Genomic DNA, 18,308 nt, shown 5'->3' on the forward strand with positions numbered 1-18,308 from the left:
GAATGCGAACATGGCGGAGCGGGGAGGCTGGCGGGAGGCGGGAGGCAGTGGCGCTGGCCTGCGGCGCGTTCGGACCGGCTGTGGGGCGGGGCAGGGCGGAGAGGAGCCGTGCGGCGGGGCGGGGCCGGGTGGCGGGGCCTGGTTTCCTCCCTCAGCGCCATTTTGTGGCAGCGAGACCCACAAATAAAGGGGAGCACTGGGGTTGCGGCGGGAGTAGGAGCGCGGCGGGGCCGGCGGCAGAGCTGTCCGGCTGCGCGGTGGCCCGGGGGGCCCGGGCGGCAGGGCAAGCAGCGCGGCCTCGGCCTATGCGACCGGTGGCGCCGGCGCGGCTTCCGCCTGGAGAGGTAAGTGCGGGCCGGCTGGCGGGAGCGGACGCGGGGGACCTCTGGGGCCTGAGGGGTGGCGCGCAGCCGCCCCAGGCGGGTAAGGGGCGGGCAGGGCCCGAAAGGCCACTCGGGCCTGGTGCGGCACCGGTCTCTCGTTATCAGCTCTACCTTCCCGCCTGCGGGGAACACTTCCACCGCTTCGAGGCCATTTTATCTCCGTCCTCCGTCCCCAAGGCCCGGGGTGAGAGGGGTGGCCCGGGTTGAGAGGGGTGCTGCGGCGGCCGGAGAGACCGGCCACTCACGGAGGCCAGAGGATGCCCTCCCCGGGCTGAGCGGCGGCCCTCGTTTTTTCCTCGCCTCGGTGTCGCCCCCTCCACCTCCCTTGGGTCTCTCCCGAGGACCTGGCGGCACTAACGAGTTCAGCAAGGAAAAAAAGAAACATTCGTTCCTTGCATTACATGTCACGCAGTAGGATGTTACTGCAGCTACGTTCTGTTGTAGACTTCCATTTTTAAGTGAGTACAAGCATTCTGAGGAAAGAAACTAAATTATTTGCAGGTTTTTGTGAAATCCGAGTCTTACCTTGGATCCCTGTGAGACAGTTACTAGATTTTTTCCCACTGTTTTTCATAAGTCAGTGTACACGTAGTGGAAAAGCCCAAGTTCTTGTTTTGATAAAGTCACTCGGTTGTTTGATCCCAAATGACTAGCTTAACATTATCAAGGACTAGCATAACTGTGATTATGTAAAGAAAAAAAACCCAAAAAACTATTATTTAGTCTGGTAGGGAAATACTTCGATGAGTATGTTACAATTGGAAGTTGTATTTGTGCCTATTTTATCTAGTTTTAGTTAATTCCGTTGCTTCGGAAGATAAGTGGACGTCATAGATCCATCACAAGTTCTCGTTTTTTGGATTTTAAAATTTTGACCATTAAGTTTTCTACGATAGATAAACATGTTGTGGACATTTAAAACCGTAATTTAAAATTATGAGCGAAAAATCTTTTCAAGATGGATACATTTTAATTCATTCAAGTAGCATCTGATTAGCCAAGTCGGGGAAAGATTGCAGTCCGCAAGTTGGCTTGTGATAAGGTTGAGGTTACATTTTAAGGGTTTGGGTAGGTGTGTTTCTTACAGTGCTTTTAGATCTTAAAGTATCTTAAGCAGACACATAGTTTAAAAGTTCAGTATTTTTAGTACTTTTTCATTGGCAGAATTTGAACAAGCTACCAGAATTTCTAACTCCTAAACGATAAAAGTAATAATAATAGTGTGTCCCAGGCACTGCTTATTTTTACATGGCTCTTTTATGTCTAGCTTTTCCAATTCAACGTTGAGTCATGTTTGCTGAAAATTTTTTTGTGTATTGTTTGTCAGAAATAAGCTGGTAGAGATGAAACAAAATGTGTTAAAAGCCCTATGATGTGGAGATGAGTGTTGTCACAATTTGTACAGTACATTAAAGCATTCAAGGTCTCTTATGGTCTTGTATGTAGTATCGAATCCCCTTGAATATGTTGTTTAGCCGTTTTGATCATTATGTATTTGTTTGTTGCTCCTCAAAATTGTATGTTAGTAGGTCCTTCAGCAAAACAAGACTGAAGATAGTATTTTGGTTTTATTCTTGTTTTTAATTTTTTTAGTTGTCTCCAACTTTTCTGTCTCTAAATATTTTGTTTCTTGTAGTTACTAAGCTTAACACAGAAAAACTTTTCAGTATCTCCACAATAGTATACTTCGTTGTGTATTGTGTATAACAGGGTGTTCCATCTGACTAAAATATATTGCTATAAATATTTTCTGCCTTTGAAGATGTAGTTAATAGAATTTAATCTTTTCTAAGTGCACATTGAAGATGCCTTTTATGTTCATATTATGTTCATATTTTATTTGAAAAATTATTTGTATAGCATTTTTATTGTGCTGAAAGCATTAATAATTTGCAGCACTTTGTGAGGCAGGCAAAATTATCTTTTGCTGATTTGGAAACTGCAAGAGTTAAAAGACTTGCTTGGAATCACACATGGCAGATAGAGGATAAGGAAAAGCCTTTCAGTTCCTCATCAGTACCTTGCTACTACAGTGTCTGAAGATTGGTGTCTTACATTCAGCTATGATTTGTTTCACCAAGGTACCGTGTCTTCTTACTGAAGTTGTTTTGGCTGGCGCTTGCCTCTGTTCAGAGGGAACTGAGTTACCTAACTTTATGATGCTAAGAGCCAGGAAGGTACTGGAATCTGGGATGCTAGGCACCTAACCAGGCTAGACTGAACTCCATACTAAGCTGGTTTTCTATGTTAAGGCATCAAAAGTAGATGGTGGTCCTGATTTTCGGAGATATATTGTCTCTGAAATACCTACATAAATAACTGAAACCTTTACGTAATTTTAAAACTAGTCAATCATGTTACCACCTTTTTGAGGGGCACCAAATTTGAGACCCTTACCCCCAATTTATTAATCAATAGCTGTTTTAATCACCTAATAGCTGATCACCTTATGACTCACAGTCATTTTCATCCTGGAAAGTGGGAACTAACTATGACTTTAAAAAGTGCTGTTATTAAATGTGTGACTCATAAGAACTGAACATATTTTCTTTATTATTTTCCTTCAGGATTCAACTTTAATTGACTCCAAATGATGTTAGGGTCATTCTATTTTTCTGATACGAGAATAGATTGTTCTGAGAACCTAGAATATTCATTGCCTTTATGAATCTAGAATTGACTTTAAATGGTTATTGTGTTTGTCATTTGTGCTAAAAAAAAAAAATTGCCCTGGGGAATACCAAACTTCTCGGTACATTCGTGTGGTGTGAAAGTCAAAATTGCCAATTAGGTTCTATTTTGACCAAATAGTTGAATGTTGTAGACAGTTGTAAATTTTGAACCTGTTCTAATTTGCCTTTTGCCAGATGGTGCATTTAACTTTGTGGCATATCATCGACTTTCAAGGAAAGATTTACTTTTCATCAGATTAAAGTTGAAGGATTTTCTTTCTAAATACTGAGGCTCTGAATTTCCCAAATTGGATACCCCAGACAGCTAGAGTGATCTTAAAAGTGACTCTGAGAGTTGACTTAGGAAGTGTAGACATTTATCCAAAACCTGTATTTACTCCTGACTTATATTACAAATACAGAATTTTATTTTTAAAGAAAATTTCAATAAAAAGCACCATTTAATTAAAATCTACTCAACATCAAACTTTTTAAAAAGAACATAAGCCAATATCAGGAGTTGGAGACCAGCCTGGCCAACATAGTGAAACGTTGTTTCTATTAGAAAAAAAAAAAATACAAAAATTAGCTGGGCATGGTGGTGCGTGCCTGTAGTTCCAGCTCCTAGGGAGGCTGAGGCAGTAGAATCGCTTGAACCCGGGAGGTGGAGGTTGCAGTGAGCCGAGATCATGCCTGTGCACTCCAGCCTGGGCAACAGAGAGAGACTCCGTCTCAAAAATAGAAAAAAAAAGAAAAGAAATTTCACTAATTGCAGGCTGGGCATGGTGGCTCACAACTGTAATCCCAGCACTTTTGGAGGCCCAAGCAGGAGGATTCCTGAGCCCAGGAGTTCAAGACCAGCCTGGGCAACATAGCAAGACTTCATCTCTACTAACAAGAAAAAAAAAAAAAATTAGCTGGGCGTGGTGGTTCACACCTGTGATCCCAGCTACAAAGGAGGCTGAGGCAAGAGGATCAGTTGAGCCCAAGAGATGGAGGCTGCAGTGAGCTGTGATCGAGTCACTGCACTCCAGCCTGGGCAACAGAGTGAGACTCTGTCTCAAAAAAAGAGAGGAAAAAAAAGAAAATTTTAGTAACTTTGTTTAGAATTCTAAATATTGGAGATGCCAGAGAATTCTGCAGTAAGTGTTAGAAACAGTCAGGAGGACAGTATGATTATTATCCTCAACCTGTGGATTATCTCTTCAGGTTTTTCAAGAAACACTGAGTCTGTGTTTTTGATGTGGAGAAGAAACTATTAATTAAATGCCCGTTTTGTGCCAGTTACCATGCTAAAGATTAATGTCTGTCTTCGGAAATAGCACAGTATTTGGGCCCTGGTTGTGGTAATTCTTTTTGAGATGGGGAAACTGAGGTGCAGAGATTTTGCTACTTTTGTATTTGCAAAGTTGACAGCCTGTTTTAGAATACCAAGGTTATCAGAACTTTCTTCATGTGTTTCTCAGTCCTTTTAATGCCCTGTAAAAACAGATTATCATCTCATTTGTTGCTATGCTTACAGTTAATTTTATTTTAGTGGAATAAGAATATGGATACCTGTCTTTAAGAAGAGAGTAAGCAAGTAAACCTAGGGGAAGTATCAGATTGTAGAACCACATACCGATGATCCTTGCCAAAATCCTGGCATAGGAATTTGAACCCCGGTGTATGAAAAGTCTGCCCTTTGCATACTCAGGTTTCGCATCCCATGAATGCTGTGTTTTTGATCCGAGTACTGTATTTTTTAATCTGAGTTTGATTGAAAAAAATCCACATATAAATGGACCCATGCAGCTAAAACCTGGGTTGTTAAAGGACCAACTGTAATAACTTTTATAAGCTGGAATTTATATTGAATAGCATCCATGATACTTTAGTATTACAACTAAAATTGTACATACTGAGTAGGTAGGATGCCCAGTAACTAGATAAAAGGTATACCACCCAGCCATGGTGATAAACATAGCTGTTTTCAAACTGTCATTCACAGATCTCTACCACAGTACCTGTTACATGAAGTTCCTGGTTGGTTCTCAAAAGTTTATGTTCACATATACATAGATACAGATACTGATACCCTGGTTAAATATGTACAGCTCAAATAGCTAAAATTGTCTTTAAGATTTTTTAAATTAAAAATATTATTGGCCAGGCGCAGTGGCTTGCACTTGTAATCCCAACACTTTGGGAGGCCAAGGCAGGCGGATCACCTGAGGTGAGGAGTTCAAGACCAACCTGGTCAACGTGGTGAAACTAAAAATACAAAAATTAGCTGGGCGTGGTGACGGGCACCTGTAATCTCAGCTACTCTGGAGGCTGAGGCAGGAGAATCGCTTGAATCCAGGCGGCGGAGGTTGCAGTGAGCCAAGATCGCGCCATTGCACTCCAGCCTGGGCGACAGAGACCGGGGACGGGGGGTGAGGTGTCTCTCTCTGTCTCTCTCTCTGTGTGTGTGTGTGTGTGTGTGTGTGTGTGTGTGTGTGTATAAAATTGATCTTTAGCTCTAGACAAATGGGAAATTACAAGGAAATGCCAGATTTGATATCTGGGTTCTAAGACTTTGCAGCCTAATGTATGTGTCATGCTAAAATAGAAGTAGTTAGACATGTGGAGTTAAATATGGTGATGGTTTCTCAAATGATTAAAATGACTGCCACCAGGTTAAGGTAGTTACAAAGCAGCTTTCTATAATGGCAGCAGAGATAATAAACTGGGCAACAAGGGTCATAAAGTAGGCAGGAACCAATTTAAAGAAAAAAAAGAATACACATTTTATATGATAGTAATATGGTTTATGTCTTCATAGGACAGAGTGACTTGCTCAGTGAAACAGACTGTATACAATTAGCTCAGAAACAAATACTGAGGTTTTTATCTGTTTGCTATATCCCTTGAGAAAGATTAAAGAGGGAAGGCAGGGTGCAGTGGCTCACGCCTGTAATGCCAGCACTTTGGGAGGCCGAGGCAGTTGGATTGCTTGAGCCCAGGAGTTCGAGACCAGCCTGGGCAGCATGGTGAAACCCTGTCTCTACCAAAAAAAAAGTACAAAAATTAGCTGGGTGTGGTGGCACATGCCTGTAGTCCCAGGTACTCAGGAAGCTGAGGTGGGAGGATCACTTGAGCCTGGGAGGTCAAGATTGCACTGAGCCATGATCGCACCACTGCACTCTGTCTCAAAAAGAAAAAGAAAAAAAAAAAAAGCCCAGCACGCTGGCTCACGCCTGTAGTCCCAGCACTTTGGGAGGCTGAGGTGGGCAGATCACCTGAGGTCGGGATTTCAAGACCACCCTGACCAACATGGAGAAACCCCATCTCTACTAAAAATACAAAGAAGTTAGCTGGGCATGGTGGCGCATGCCTGTAATCCCAGCTACTTGGGAGGCTGAGGCAGGAGAATTGCTTGAACCCAGGAGGCGGAGGTTGTGGTGAGCTGAGATCACGCCATTGCACTCCAGCCTGGGCAACAAGAGCGAAACTCCATCTCCAAAGAAAGAGAGAGAGAAAGAAGCAAGCCAGTAATCTGAGATCAATTTATGACTTTTCCTCTAAATTCTGCTTTCTTCAACACAATTTACTTAATCTGAAAACCAGAGTTTATGATTAGAATGTTTCATTTATAAAGTAGAGTTGAGATTGTACGTAGTATAAAAAATGCTGTTGGAAGATTCTCTCCTTTTGAGGAATCTCAAAATCAAGTGGGAGAAATCAAGTAGTCTTGGTGTGTGTGTGTTTTGTTTGTTTGTTTTAATGAGAGACAGGGTCTTACTACATTGCCCAGGCTTGGTTCAAACTCCTAGGCTCAAGCAACTCTCCTGCCTCAGCCTCCCAAAGTGCTGGGATTACAAGTGTGAGCCACCACACCGGCCTCAAGTAGCTTTCGAGATGGTGCCACAGCACTCCAGCCTGGCAACAGAGTGAGACTCCATCTCAAAAAAAAAAAAAATTCAGTTTAACATACCAAGCTTTTGGTCAAATTTCTAGTAGTTTAGAATTTATAATAAGTATGGGTAAAATAAACCATAAATACTTTAAAGTAAGGGAACATTCATGAGTATGCTATTAGAAATAATACCTAGGGCTGGGTGTGATCCTTCCACAGGTAGTCCATAGCTACTTGAGAGGCTGAGGTGAAAGGATGACTTGAGCCCAAGAGTTCAAGACTAGCCTGGGCACTATGGTGGGTCCCCGTCTCTTAAGAAAAAAAGAATAGGAATAACTAAATTAGTATAAGAACTAATTACTTAATTTGTATAAGTTAATAATATGCCAGATGCAATTTAGATGCTTTTTCAAAAGAGCACTGGTACTCAGAACCCTGATTCAATTTTTTAATCCTCATAGAATTTTTATATAAAGATTTTAGGTTTGTCAGGTTAGCTCTTCATGTTGTATACTTTTTTTTCCAACCTTATATTTTAATGTGGTATTTATGGTATGTTTATTACACATTTTTTCTTTGTCTTTTTTTTTTTAGTGTGTGGATTTGTAGTTTAATGAATAATAGCTTCTATTAGCATTCGTTCTAAAAAAACAGCATAATAAAGTGTTCCCTACTTGAATTCATTAACCTATCTTTGAAACAGGGTTAAGTGAATTTTGTATAATAAAGAAGCTAATTTTGAGATACAAAATATTTGGCATAAAATTAAATACTGTGGGAATATTTTTATTAAGGTGTGACGTACATGTGTATGTGAGTTTTTGTTGTTTGTTTGAGATGGAGTCTCTGTCGCCCAGGCTGGAATGCAGTGGCGCGCCATCTCAGCTTGCTGCAACCTCTGCCTCCCAGGTTGAGGTGATTCCTGCCTCAGTCTCCCTAGTTGCTGGGATTACAGGCATGTGCCACTACGCTGGGCTAATTTTTTAAATTTTTTGGTAGAGACCAGGTTTCACCATGTTGGCCAGACTTGTCTTGAACTTCTGACCTCAAGTGATCCACCCACCAGCCTCCCAAAATGCTGGGATTACAGTCGTGAGCCATCACGCCCAGCCAGTGTAACATATATTTTAAAATATGTGATAGGATGGGCGTGGTGGTTCACGCCTGTAATCCCAGCACTTTGGGAGGCCAAGGCGGACGGATTGCAGTGTCAGGAGTTTGAGACCAGCCTGACCAACACGGTGAAACCCTGTCTCTACTAAAAATACAAAAATGAGCCAGGTGTGGTGGCACGCACCTGTAGTCCCAGCTATTTAGGGGGCTGAGGCAGGAGAATTGCTTGAACCCTGGAGGCAGAGGTCGCAGTGACCTGAGATTGCGCCACTGCACTCCATCCTGGGCGACAGAGCGAGACTGTGTCTCAAAAAAAATAAAAATAAAATATATAATATGTCTAAAAAACTATTGGGCAGTAGTAAATTATGACTGTGGTAGGTACTACCTTAATTTAACAACATAATGCTATAAAAAGAAAGACTTAAACTGGTATTACCCTTTTGTAGCCCCTTAGCAACATGCCTAGGATACTACTTGAGGTCATTATATTTCTCTTGACCCTTTATGGCGATATCAAATGATTTGAATGGCTGATCAGCTTTTTTACGAGGGAATTTGTAAAAACTACCCAATAACTATAATAATGGAAGATGTTAACAAAGGAGGATCTGGGTACAGAGTATGTAGGAACTCTGTAATATCTTTGCCACTTTTTTGTAAATCTAAAACTATTTTAAAATTGTTTATTTAAATTCTAATTATTTGACAGTAATTTAGTTCACTAATAAATTGATTTGAAAGAGTCAGTATTTTTTATTCCTACTTTCACTGGAAGAAAATCAATTGAACTTGTTTTCCTCAACTTTTTTTTTAGGATTCAAGATGACCAACGAAGAACCTCTTCCCAAGAAGGTATGGGTTTTGGTTTTGGGTTTTTTTGTTTTGTTTTGTTTTGGGTTTTTTTGTTTTTTAAGCAGTTTTAAGCACTTTTAAAAAAATAGACTTGAAGGGATTATCATTGTTTGCTTATTTTTCATTTCTTTGCCTTTATAACAGTAATAGCATTGGAGTTGTACAATGTGCCAGATATTGTATCTTATATCCTGTATATTTTTAGAATATTCTCAGATTTTGGAAAACTTTAGTTATAATATTCCCATGGTCTACTCTTAATGTTCATTATGTGAATATTTCCAGGTACATATATACAAATAATGTCAAAAATGGACATTATGAGTATATTATTATTCTTTTCCTAGTGTAAATCCCTTTGATTGTAATTAAACACTTTATTTAAAAAAATGGTTATAGCTAATTTTCAAATTCTACCTTTTTCTCTGAAGTTTTGTTGTCTAGTCTCAAATCTCTCCCTGTTGTGCATTCCTACCTTGAGTTTAGTTACTCTTAAATACACACATACACAGTGGCTGTTAAAAAAGAGGTAACATGGTCTCTAGGAGGAATTTATGATTCAATTGGGAAAGCTTACTAAACTTAATATTTAAGTGAATAATTTAGATATTACAGAAGTTTCCTATTGTGGAGTCAAATTACTCATTAAATGAATAAAAGATTGTACTATGCGTTCATAATCTGAGAATTACTGTGTGCTCCCTCTGGTACCCTTTGATTTTCCTCCCTTGGAACAGGGTCTTGCTCTCTCGCCCAGGTTGGAGTGCAGTGGTGCAATCTTGGCTTACTGCAGTCTCTGCCTCCTGGGCTCAAGCGATCATCCCACCTCAGCCTCCTCAGTATCTGGCAGCTACAAGTGCCACCACGCCCAGCTCTTTTTTGTATTTCTTGTAGAGATGGGGTTTTACCATGTTGCCCAGGCTGGTCTCGAACTCCCGGGCTCAAGAGATAGCCACCTGCCTCTACCTTCCAAAGTGCTGGGATAATAGGCATGAGCTGCCTCTGGCAGCCTTTCAGTATATTACACTATAATAGTTGCCCCATTGCATTTTATGGTAATACTATTTTACTGGTTAGTATTATAATTTGAAACATTTTTAAGGAAAAAAATTTAAGTGTCTTGTAAGGGAATACTAATAAAGCCTTTATTTTATTTTTATTTTTTATTTTCTGAGACAGGGTCTCACTCTGTCGCCCATGCTGGAGTGCAGTGGTACAATCTTGGCCCATTGTGGCCTCGTACCCCAGCTTACGCAATCCTCCCACCTCTGCCCCCCAAAGTAGCTCAGACTACAGGTGTGCCACTACGCCTGGCTAATTTTTGTATTTTTTGGTAGAGATGGGGTTTTGCCATGTTACCCAGTCTGATCTTGAACTCCTGAGTTCAAGATATCCTCCCGCCCCAGTCTTCCAAAGTGCAGGAGGCATGAGCCACAATACGCAGCCAAAGCCTTAATTTTATACTGAGATAGGAGAGGTATCTCACCTTTACAGCCTTTATTTGGTGTAGTGAATATACTGTTTCTCAATTTTTGAAGCATGTTAGCTTATGCCCTTTTTCAACTTTTTATTTTGAAATAATTATAGATTCATAGGAAGTTGCAAATAAATGTACAGAGAGGTTCTGTGCAACTTTCACTGAGCGTGCTTCATTGTTAACATCTTGCGTGACTAGCAGACATCTCTAATAACTATGAAAATCAGGGAATTGACATTGGTACAATCCACAGAGCTTATTCACATTTCATGTTATACTTGCACTGTTAGTGGGGGGAGTAGGGAAGAGCTATATGCACTATTATCATGTCTAGCTTTGTGTAACCATCATTAATCAAGATACATATCTGAACTGTCACCATAAAGCTTCATCGAGTTATTCTTTTATAGCCACATCTACCCCCTCCCTGTCCTTGCCTGACCCCTGGCAACCACTAATTTATCTCCATTTGTATAGTTGTTACTTCAGAGTGTTATATAAATGTAATCATGTAGTATGCATCTTTTTGAGACTATTTTTTTTTTCCTTAGCGCAGTTTCCTTAAGGCTTACACAAATTGTTTCATGTATCAGTAGTCCTGTTTCTTTTTATTGCTTGAAGTGTTCCATGGTGTGGCTGTATGATAGTTTAATCATTTGCCTGTTAAAGGACATTTGGATAGTTTTCAGTTTTTTAGCTTTTACAAGTAAAGCTGCTTGCATGTTAGTTTTCATTTCTTTGAGATACATGTTTAAGAGTTCCAACCGCTGGGTTATATGGCACATTCATTTTTAGTTGTATTAATAAAAGGAACCGCCATACTTCTTCAGATACCATTTTACATTCTTACTTGCAGTGTAGGAAACTTCAGTTTCTCTGAATCCTCACCAGCATTTGGTGTTGCCACTAATTTTTATTTTAGCCATTCTAATCAGTGTGTGGTGATAACTGGGGTTTTAATGTGCATTTTCCTAATGATGATACCCATTGTTAAGATACCAAATAGTTCACCTTAAAAAAAAAAAAAAAAAAAACTTTTGTAATAAAATACTTTTTTTTTTTAATCATAATATGTACCGAGCCGTTTAAATCTCAAACTCAGGAGATGGTTCATAGGTCTCATTATAGAACTTTGTGTCTTCAGGAAGATCACTAAATTCATATTGTAATTCTCTTTATAGGTTCGATTGAGTGAAACAGACTTCAAAGTTATGGCAAGAGATGAGTTAATTCTAAGGTAAAATGTTCTTTGTTCAAAAACAAAGTCTTTCTATAGAACATTATATTGTGACTCTACACTGTAATTGTCTTTGTGCCAGATATTGTTTTTAATGTTGTTATATCCTCAATTAATGTACTTTTTGAGCATACTATGACCTATTTCTTACATTAACACTGAGGAAAACGTAACACTTTAAAGAACTACTAGGAAGCTATAAGTTTAACAAATATATGGCTTGTTTTGTGTAGTTTTTCCTTTCATGTTTAACATTTGAAAAACAAATGTAATCCTAAAAGGTGCACTTATATTTATGGAAGAAATACATAATTTACTAATGAAGTGAGGTTACTTTTTCTTATTAGTGTGACCTTCACCATGTCATATAACTTCATACTCTTCATTTTCTCATCTGTAAGTTGAAGAGGTTGGGTTAAGTTATTGTTAAAGGTGACTTCCAGTTCTGAATTTCTGTGGTTATCTTGTAAATGTCTTACAAAAGCAGATTGTCAAGTACAGCGTATAATCTTTTTAGATTGTGTAAGAAATCAGGAAGTAGGATGTTCTGTTTTATAACTTAAATATATTCTTTCTGTATTTTATTGCTGTGGTTAGTAAGTTTCTTGATAACTTATAGATAAAAATAAAATGAGTATTTTAACAGGCTGAAAGCGGAGGAGAGAAAAGATGTTTTGTGAGATAGGCTAACACGGATTTTGTTGTTTCCTAGAGTGTGACAATTTCCTACTTTCACCTTTGCACAGCTACTGTATTATGAACACACTTTTTATCTTTTTTTTTTTTTTTTTGCCATAATCTCATACATAGGACAGTTTCCATTGCATACCTTTGTCTTTCTGCACATAAAATTTAAATTTTTGGTATTCTAAAACACTTCTGTCTTATGCTGAAGTATATACTTACTTAAGATATACTACTACTCAATGCTGGGTTTTTTTTGTTTGTTTTAATGTGCATATAAATTATAATAGAGGTGAGGTGTTGCTCAGGCTGGTCTTGAATGCCTGGCCTGAAGTGATTCTCTCACCTTGGCCTCCCAAAGTGCTGGGATTACAGGCATGGGCCACCATGCCTGGCCATGATTTTTTTTTCCCTATCTCTGGCGTTGTACACTTTTTTTTATGCCTTCTTACATAATTGCTCTGGTTAGTCTGTGCAGTCATTTTCTTGATTTAACTGTAGGAGGGGAAAAATCAGTAATCTTAATAAAGAATCATAGAAATGTTTTATTTTAAGATACCTTTAAGGTTTCTAAATCATATGCAGTGTATTTCCTTGCGGTCAGTTTAACATCTTTCCTTAGGGAATTCATGTAAGACTTTTAGGTGAGTTTTTTTCTCTTTAATTCCCTTGGAGATTTTAAACCAGCTGCTACTTATTTAACTAGTCTGTGCCTTCTATCCTTGCGATATACATGTTCTTGCTTCAGTTTTTATATTTTTCTGTTCTTCTAAAATAAATCATTCTTTTATAGCCTCCACTGAAGACCTTTCTCTATACATCCCCAAATATTTGGTAAACTGTATGTGTCCTAGGTTGTAAGTGCCATAAAAATAAAGCATGGCCTTGGCTGAACATTAGTGTTTATATAGAAAGTGGATTAGTCTGGTATTAGGAAGGTTTTTTGTTTTTCTTTTCCTTTTTTTTTTTAGACAGAGTCTTGCTCTGTCACCAGGCTGGAATGCAGTTGCGTGATCTCGGCTCACTGTAACCGCCACCTCCCAGTCAAGCGATTCTCCTGCCTCAGCCTCCCAAGTAGCTGGGACTATGGGCATGCGCCACCATGCCCTGCTAATTTTTTTGTATTTTCAGTAGAGACGGGATTTCACTGTGTTGGCCAGGATGGTCTCAATTTCTTGACCTCATGATCTGCCCACCTCGGCCTCCCAAAGTGCTGGGATTCCAGGCATGAGCCTTTTTGTTGATTATGTTGTAATATTAATAACTCACGACAAGCCTGTTTTTAAGATTATAAAATGGTTTTCTAAAGCCAAATTTTAATTAACTGTACCTGAAGAGCACCTTGAAAACATGGCTCTTAAGTATGCAGGATAGCAGACATTCACGGCAGGGTACTTTCCATTAGGAACTGCCTAATAAGACTAGGAAAAATCTTTATTGCTAAGAGGACCTAGCAGTGTATATATTCAGGGTAGAGAAGTATAATGAAGAAAAACAGTCCCCTTATATTCTGATAGCATATGGCATTTATGCAGGTTTCTGACAGTTAGATGTGATTGTTAAATTACAGTCTTGAAAAATATTATATTCTCCCCCTATGTTTACAGGCAGAAATTGATATTACCTTGAGAAGAGTCACATGGTATTTTCACAAAAGAGCCAAGATAACCTTCAACTCTACATAATGAGGCACATTTCTAATATGCCTTTTTTTCTAAGTGGACAACATATGAAAGCAGCAGTGGGATTTTTTTTTTTTCAGATTCTATAACCTAGGATTATCCTGAACATCATCAGTGACACCAAAGTGAATCTGGGGTTTGATCTCACCCAGAGCATGCTTGGCATGTTCTCAGCAGAAAACACCTTCTCTATATATCTCCTTTTACCTGTTTCCTGTAAAATGGGAAGGAATAATGAGGGACTACTTTATTATCAGTTAAACTAGATTTAGGCCGGGTGTGGTGACTCAGGCCTGTAATTTCAGCACTTTGGGAGGCCAAGGTGTGAGGATCATTTAAGCTCGGGAGTTCAAGACCAGCCTGGGCAACATAGTGAGACCCCATCTTTAAAAAAAAATTAGCCATGTGCCTTTGGTCCCAGCTATACAGGAAGCTGAAGCAGGGATATCGCTTGAGCCCAGACCCTGTTTGCACCACACTGCACTCCAGCCTGGGGGACAGAGCGAGACTCTTGTCTAAAAAAAACTAGATTTAAAATGAAAAATCCAGAAGAATGCTCAGTATTACTAAAATCTGTGAGTTTATAGATAACTTCTAGTTTATTTAATAAAAACTATTTTATTGTAACAACTAATTATGGATTTTTTTTATTAGATGGAAACAATATGAAGCATATGTACAAGCTTTGGAGGGCAAGTACACAGATCTTAACTGTAAGTTTGAGTTTTAGCTTCCTAAAGACTGAATAATCTCCTTTTGATTGTTGTTACAATCAAAAGGGTAATTGGTTTTATTAAAGCAAATGTAATTTTTCTCGTATTTTATTATAAGAACTATACATAGGCACTGTGTTGGGTGCAAGAAAATACAAAGATGAATGAGACACAGTCTCAGTCATTGGAGAAGACAGATGTGTAATACTCATGTAATGGCATGACTTAGCAAAATTATATGCGAGGTTCTGAGTATAGATACAGTAACTCAGAACTACTTGAAACTTTTCTTACTTGTCCCTAACCCCTTCTACATAGGAATTTGACTTGAAGCATGAGTTACTTGTCTAGAAGAGAAATAAATAGAAGCAACCAGTAACAGATTTATGACAGCTTAAATCAATATATATAACTTAATTATATTTAATATATACAGATAAATTTGCTGAAAATAAGAAAGTTTATCATTTTAAGCCATTTTAGTCTCACTTTTTACTGTTTGAATCACATACTATTTGTTGAGTATAAAAACCAATATATATTGTTTTCTAACTTCAGAAGGGTTAATACCCTGAAATTCTAATTTTACATGACTTATGTTACCCATAGAAGTCATGAACATTATGAAAGTTTAAGGCTAGGCACAGTGGCTCACACCTATAATCCCAGCACTTTGGGAGGCCAAGGTGGGACGATCACTTGAGCCCAGGAGTTTGAGACCAGCATAGGCAACATAGGGAGACCTTGTCTCGACAAAAAAAAAAAAAAAAAAATGAGTCAGGAGGATCACTTGAGCCCGGGAGGTCAAGGCTGCAGTGAGCCCTGATTGTGCCACTGGACTCCTGCCTGGGTAACAGAATAAGATCCTGCCTCAAGTTTAAAATACGAATTGTCCAGCAGTTATTACTGTTTTATTTATTTGTTTGTTTGAGACAGGGTCTTGCACTGTCGCCCAGGCTGGAGTGCAATGGCACAATCTGGGCTTAGTGCAACCTCCACCTCCCAGGTTCAAGTCATTCACCTGCCTCAGCCTCCCAAGTAGCTGGGATTACAGACATGCATCACCACGACCGGCTAATTTTGTATTTTTAGTAGAGATGGTGTTTCACCATGTTGGTTAGGCTGGTCTCAAAATCCTGACCTCAGGTGATCTACCTGCCTCGGCCTCCCAAAGTGCTGGGATTACAGGCGTGAGCCACTGTGCCCAGACAGCATTTTTATATTAAATAGGTTAAAACATACTAATCAGGATTTTGTGAATAGTGTATAACACAGATGTTTCCTGTCTTCTGTTGGAAATAGATGAAACTATGAAAACATAATTCAGTTAGTAGTCATGGAGCACTATGACACCATTGCCTCCTAAAGGAGCTCTCATGACCAGGAAAAAATTCGCTTGTTATAAAAGTAGTTAGGATGGAAACTAAAGACTTGATTAATTTTTTGACCCTAGTTTTTATTGTTCTTGACAGACGTATTTAGAACTTGATATTAAAATTATATTTATAATATTTTTTTAATCATCAGCTAATGATGTAACTGGCCTAAGAGAGTCTGAAGAAAAACTAAAGCAACAACAGCAGGAGTCTGCACGCAGGGAAAACATCCTTGTAATGCGACTAGCAACCAAGGAACAAGAGATGCAAGAGTGTACTGTAAGTATTTCAAGTTACATAAATGTCTTTAGTTGAGGAATTGGTTTTTAGTCCACATTATTACATGTTAATTTTAAACACTTAATGCTAAATGTAAGAGCTTATCTTTTATAGGTACGTATGCTTTGAGCTTTAAGAATGCTAGATGAAAAATTTTGATAATGTCTCATTTAGACGTTTTTTTGTGGCCAAGATGGCAAAGTTTTTTTTTTTTTTTTTTTTTTTTGAAATTGTCATGCCTTATAAATATTAGTTCATCAATTCCAGACATTTTTCAGATACCTTGGTGTCTGAGGGTGTAATCAATAAAGGAGCATTTGCTCTTTATTGCTTTGCTTTCACTGATGAGGAAAGCCATCTGATGACTTTATCTCTGCTCTCTTGTCCCCTCTGTGTATAGAACTGTTTTTCCTAGTGTCAGCAACTTCTTCAGTGTCTCCTTTTTAATTGTTAGAACTTTGATGTGTACTGTGTAGTATTTACTATGTCTACGTAGATCTGAAATCTAGTGACATAATTGATCATCCAGCTCTGGTAGTTTAGGCTCAATCTTACAGTGTAATTATACAAAATAATTAGAGGCAGCTGTATCCTTGTTTCTGATTTTAAAATCTGAATGTTTCTTCAATTCTTTGTGTACTCTCCATTCATTTGATACATATAGAAGTCTTCTAATGTGTTATTAAAATCTTCTAAGGTAGTATTCTGGTCATCGGAGACACCAAAAATCTATGGGCACAGTCCTGTTCCTGTTTCTTTTGCCAATAGAACGTTCCTTAAGGCTGAGTCACAGTCCTTTTACTTCCCTTACAGAGATTGTTTAAATTTCCACAAAAGTACCTGTTCACTCTTCTTTTAGTTGTTACTAAATGACTTCTTCACATTTTACTTTTCTAAAGGCTGGCTTTTATCATTTTCTTTACTCTCCCCCCCTTTTCTTGAGACAGGGCCTCTCTCTCATCCAGGCTGGAGTGCAGTGGTGTAATCACACCTCACTTCAGCTTCCCGAGTAACTGGGACTTCAGGCACGCGCCACCAAGCGCAGCTAATTTTTTAATTTTTGTAGAGATGAGGTCTTCCCTATGTTTCCCAGACTGGTCTTGAACTCCTGTACTTTGGCAATCCTTACTCCTTGGCCTCCCAGAACTGTTGGGATTATAGGTGTGAGCCATCACACCTGGCCCATTATCATTTTCTCTACCTTCTTACCACATTTTGTCCTTTTGTTTGTCAGTTTTGTTGTAATTCTCACCACCACTAATACTTCTTTCTCCATAGTTACTAATGAATGTTTTAACAAATTTCTCTTTACACAAAAAATGGATCTTACCTTTAGACTGCTAGCACTTGGGAGACAGAGTGTGAATAGATGGTGTTGATGTTAATATCTCATAGGATCAGAATGTCTTGAATTCCTTTTCTGGATTCCTACTCTTGACATCATAGTTGATCTGTGCACATCACAATGTGTGTGCTATTCATGCATCTCCGATTCTCCATCTGTCGTATATGTGCTGGCAGTTTTGATCATATTATGCCTGGTCAAGGCCTTCGGTGATACCTCATCACTCTTGTCTCCTCGACCTGGATTTTAAGGTTATTTCAACTGTAATGGAACCTAACCTTTTCCAGCTTTTTTTTTTTTTTTTTTTTTAACAGCTGTCACCTGCACACGCCAGCTGAACAACTTCCTATTCTTCCAATTATAATACAAGTGAGGTTTTGTAGACAGGGCAGGGCAGCAGGAGCAAAATCACAAGGAAAGGGCAAGATTATATATGGCAGATGAGGATAAAGTTTCAGGTGAGAGTGAAAAAAGATGAGGTCAGGCTGGAATCTTGGGTATTCTAGAAGAGAGGGGACCACTGAAGAATTTTTCACCAAGAGATGTATGTGATAGATCAGATTTAGATTTACATTTTAGGTAGATCACTCTGGCTTGAGTATGAAAGATGGA

The 18,308-nt window shown here is 38.9% G+C and overlaps 2 protein-coding genes across 5 annotated transcripts in view; both read left to right on the forward strand.

Moving 5' to 3' along the window:
• Nucleotides 1-18,308, forward strand: part of WTAP (WT1 associated protein) — a 30,642-nt gene that overhangs the window by 1,447 nt on the left and 10,887 nt on the right. For 2 of the 4 annotated variants that reach the window (XM_030809923.1, XM_030809926.1), the window contains exons 1-5: nt 147-344; nt 8,866-8,903; nt 11,562-11,617; nt 14,638-14,696; nt 16,224-16,351. In XM_030809923.1, the coding sequence (XP_030665783.1) occupies nt 8,874-8,903; nt 11,562-11,617; nt 14,638-14,696; nt 16,224-16,351 (273 nt within the window). In that variant the 5' untranslated portion in view covers nt 147-344; nt 8,866-8,873. Of the gene's footprint in view, nt 1-146; nt 345-8,865; nt 8,904-11,561; nt 11,618-14,637; nt 14,697-16,223; nt 16,352-18,308 lie in introns of those variants that run through there. The other 2 variants (XM_030809922.1, XM_030809924.1) reach the window with 1 other exon arrangement.
• LOC115832905 (collagen alpha-1(I) chain-like) lies at nt 3-1,077 on the forward strand. Its single transcript, XM_030804691.1, has one exon. The coding sequence runs from the start codon at nt 3-5 to the stop codon at nt 588-590; it is 588 nt and encodes a 195-aa protein (XP_030660551.1). The 3' UTR covers nt 591-1,077.

This window comes from Nomascus leucogenys, chromosome 3 (assembly GCF_006542625.1).
Source record: "Nomascus leucogenys isolate Asia chromosome 3, Asia_NLE_v1, whole genome shotgun sequence".
Classification (NCBI taxonomy): domain Eukaryota; kingdom Metazoa; phylum Chordata; class Mammalia; order Primates; family Hylobatidae; genus Nomascus; species Nomascus leucogenys.

Coding starts and splice junctions, on each gene's coding strand:
- LOC115832905 (XM_030804691.1), top strand. CDS start 3: ATGCGAACATGGCGGAGCGGGGAGGCTGGCGGGAGGCGGGAGGCAGTG.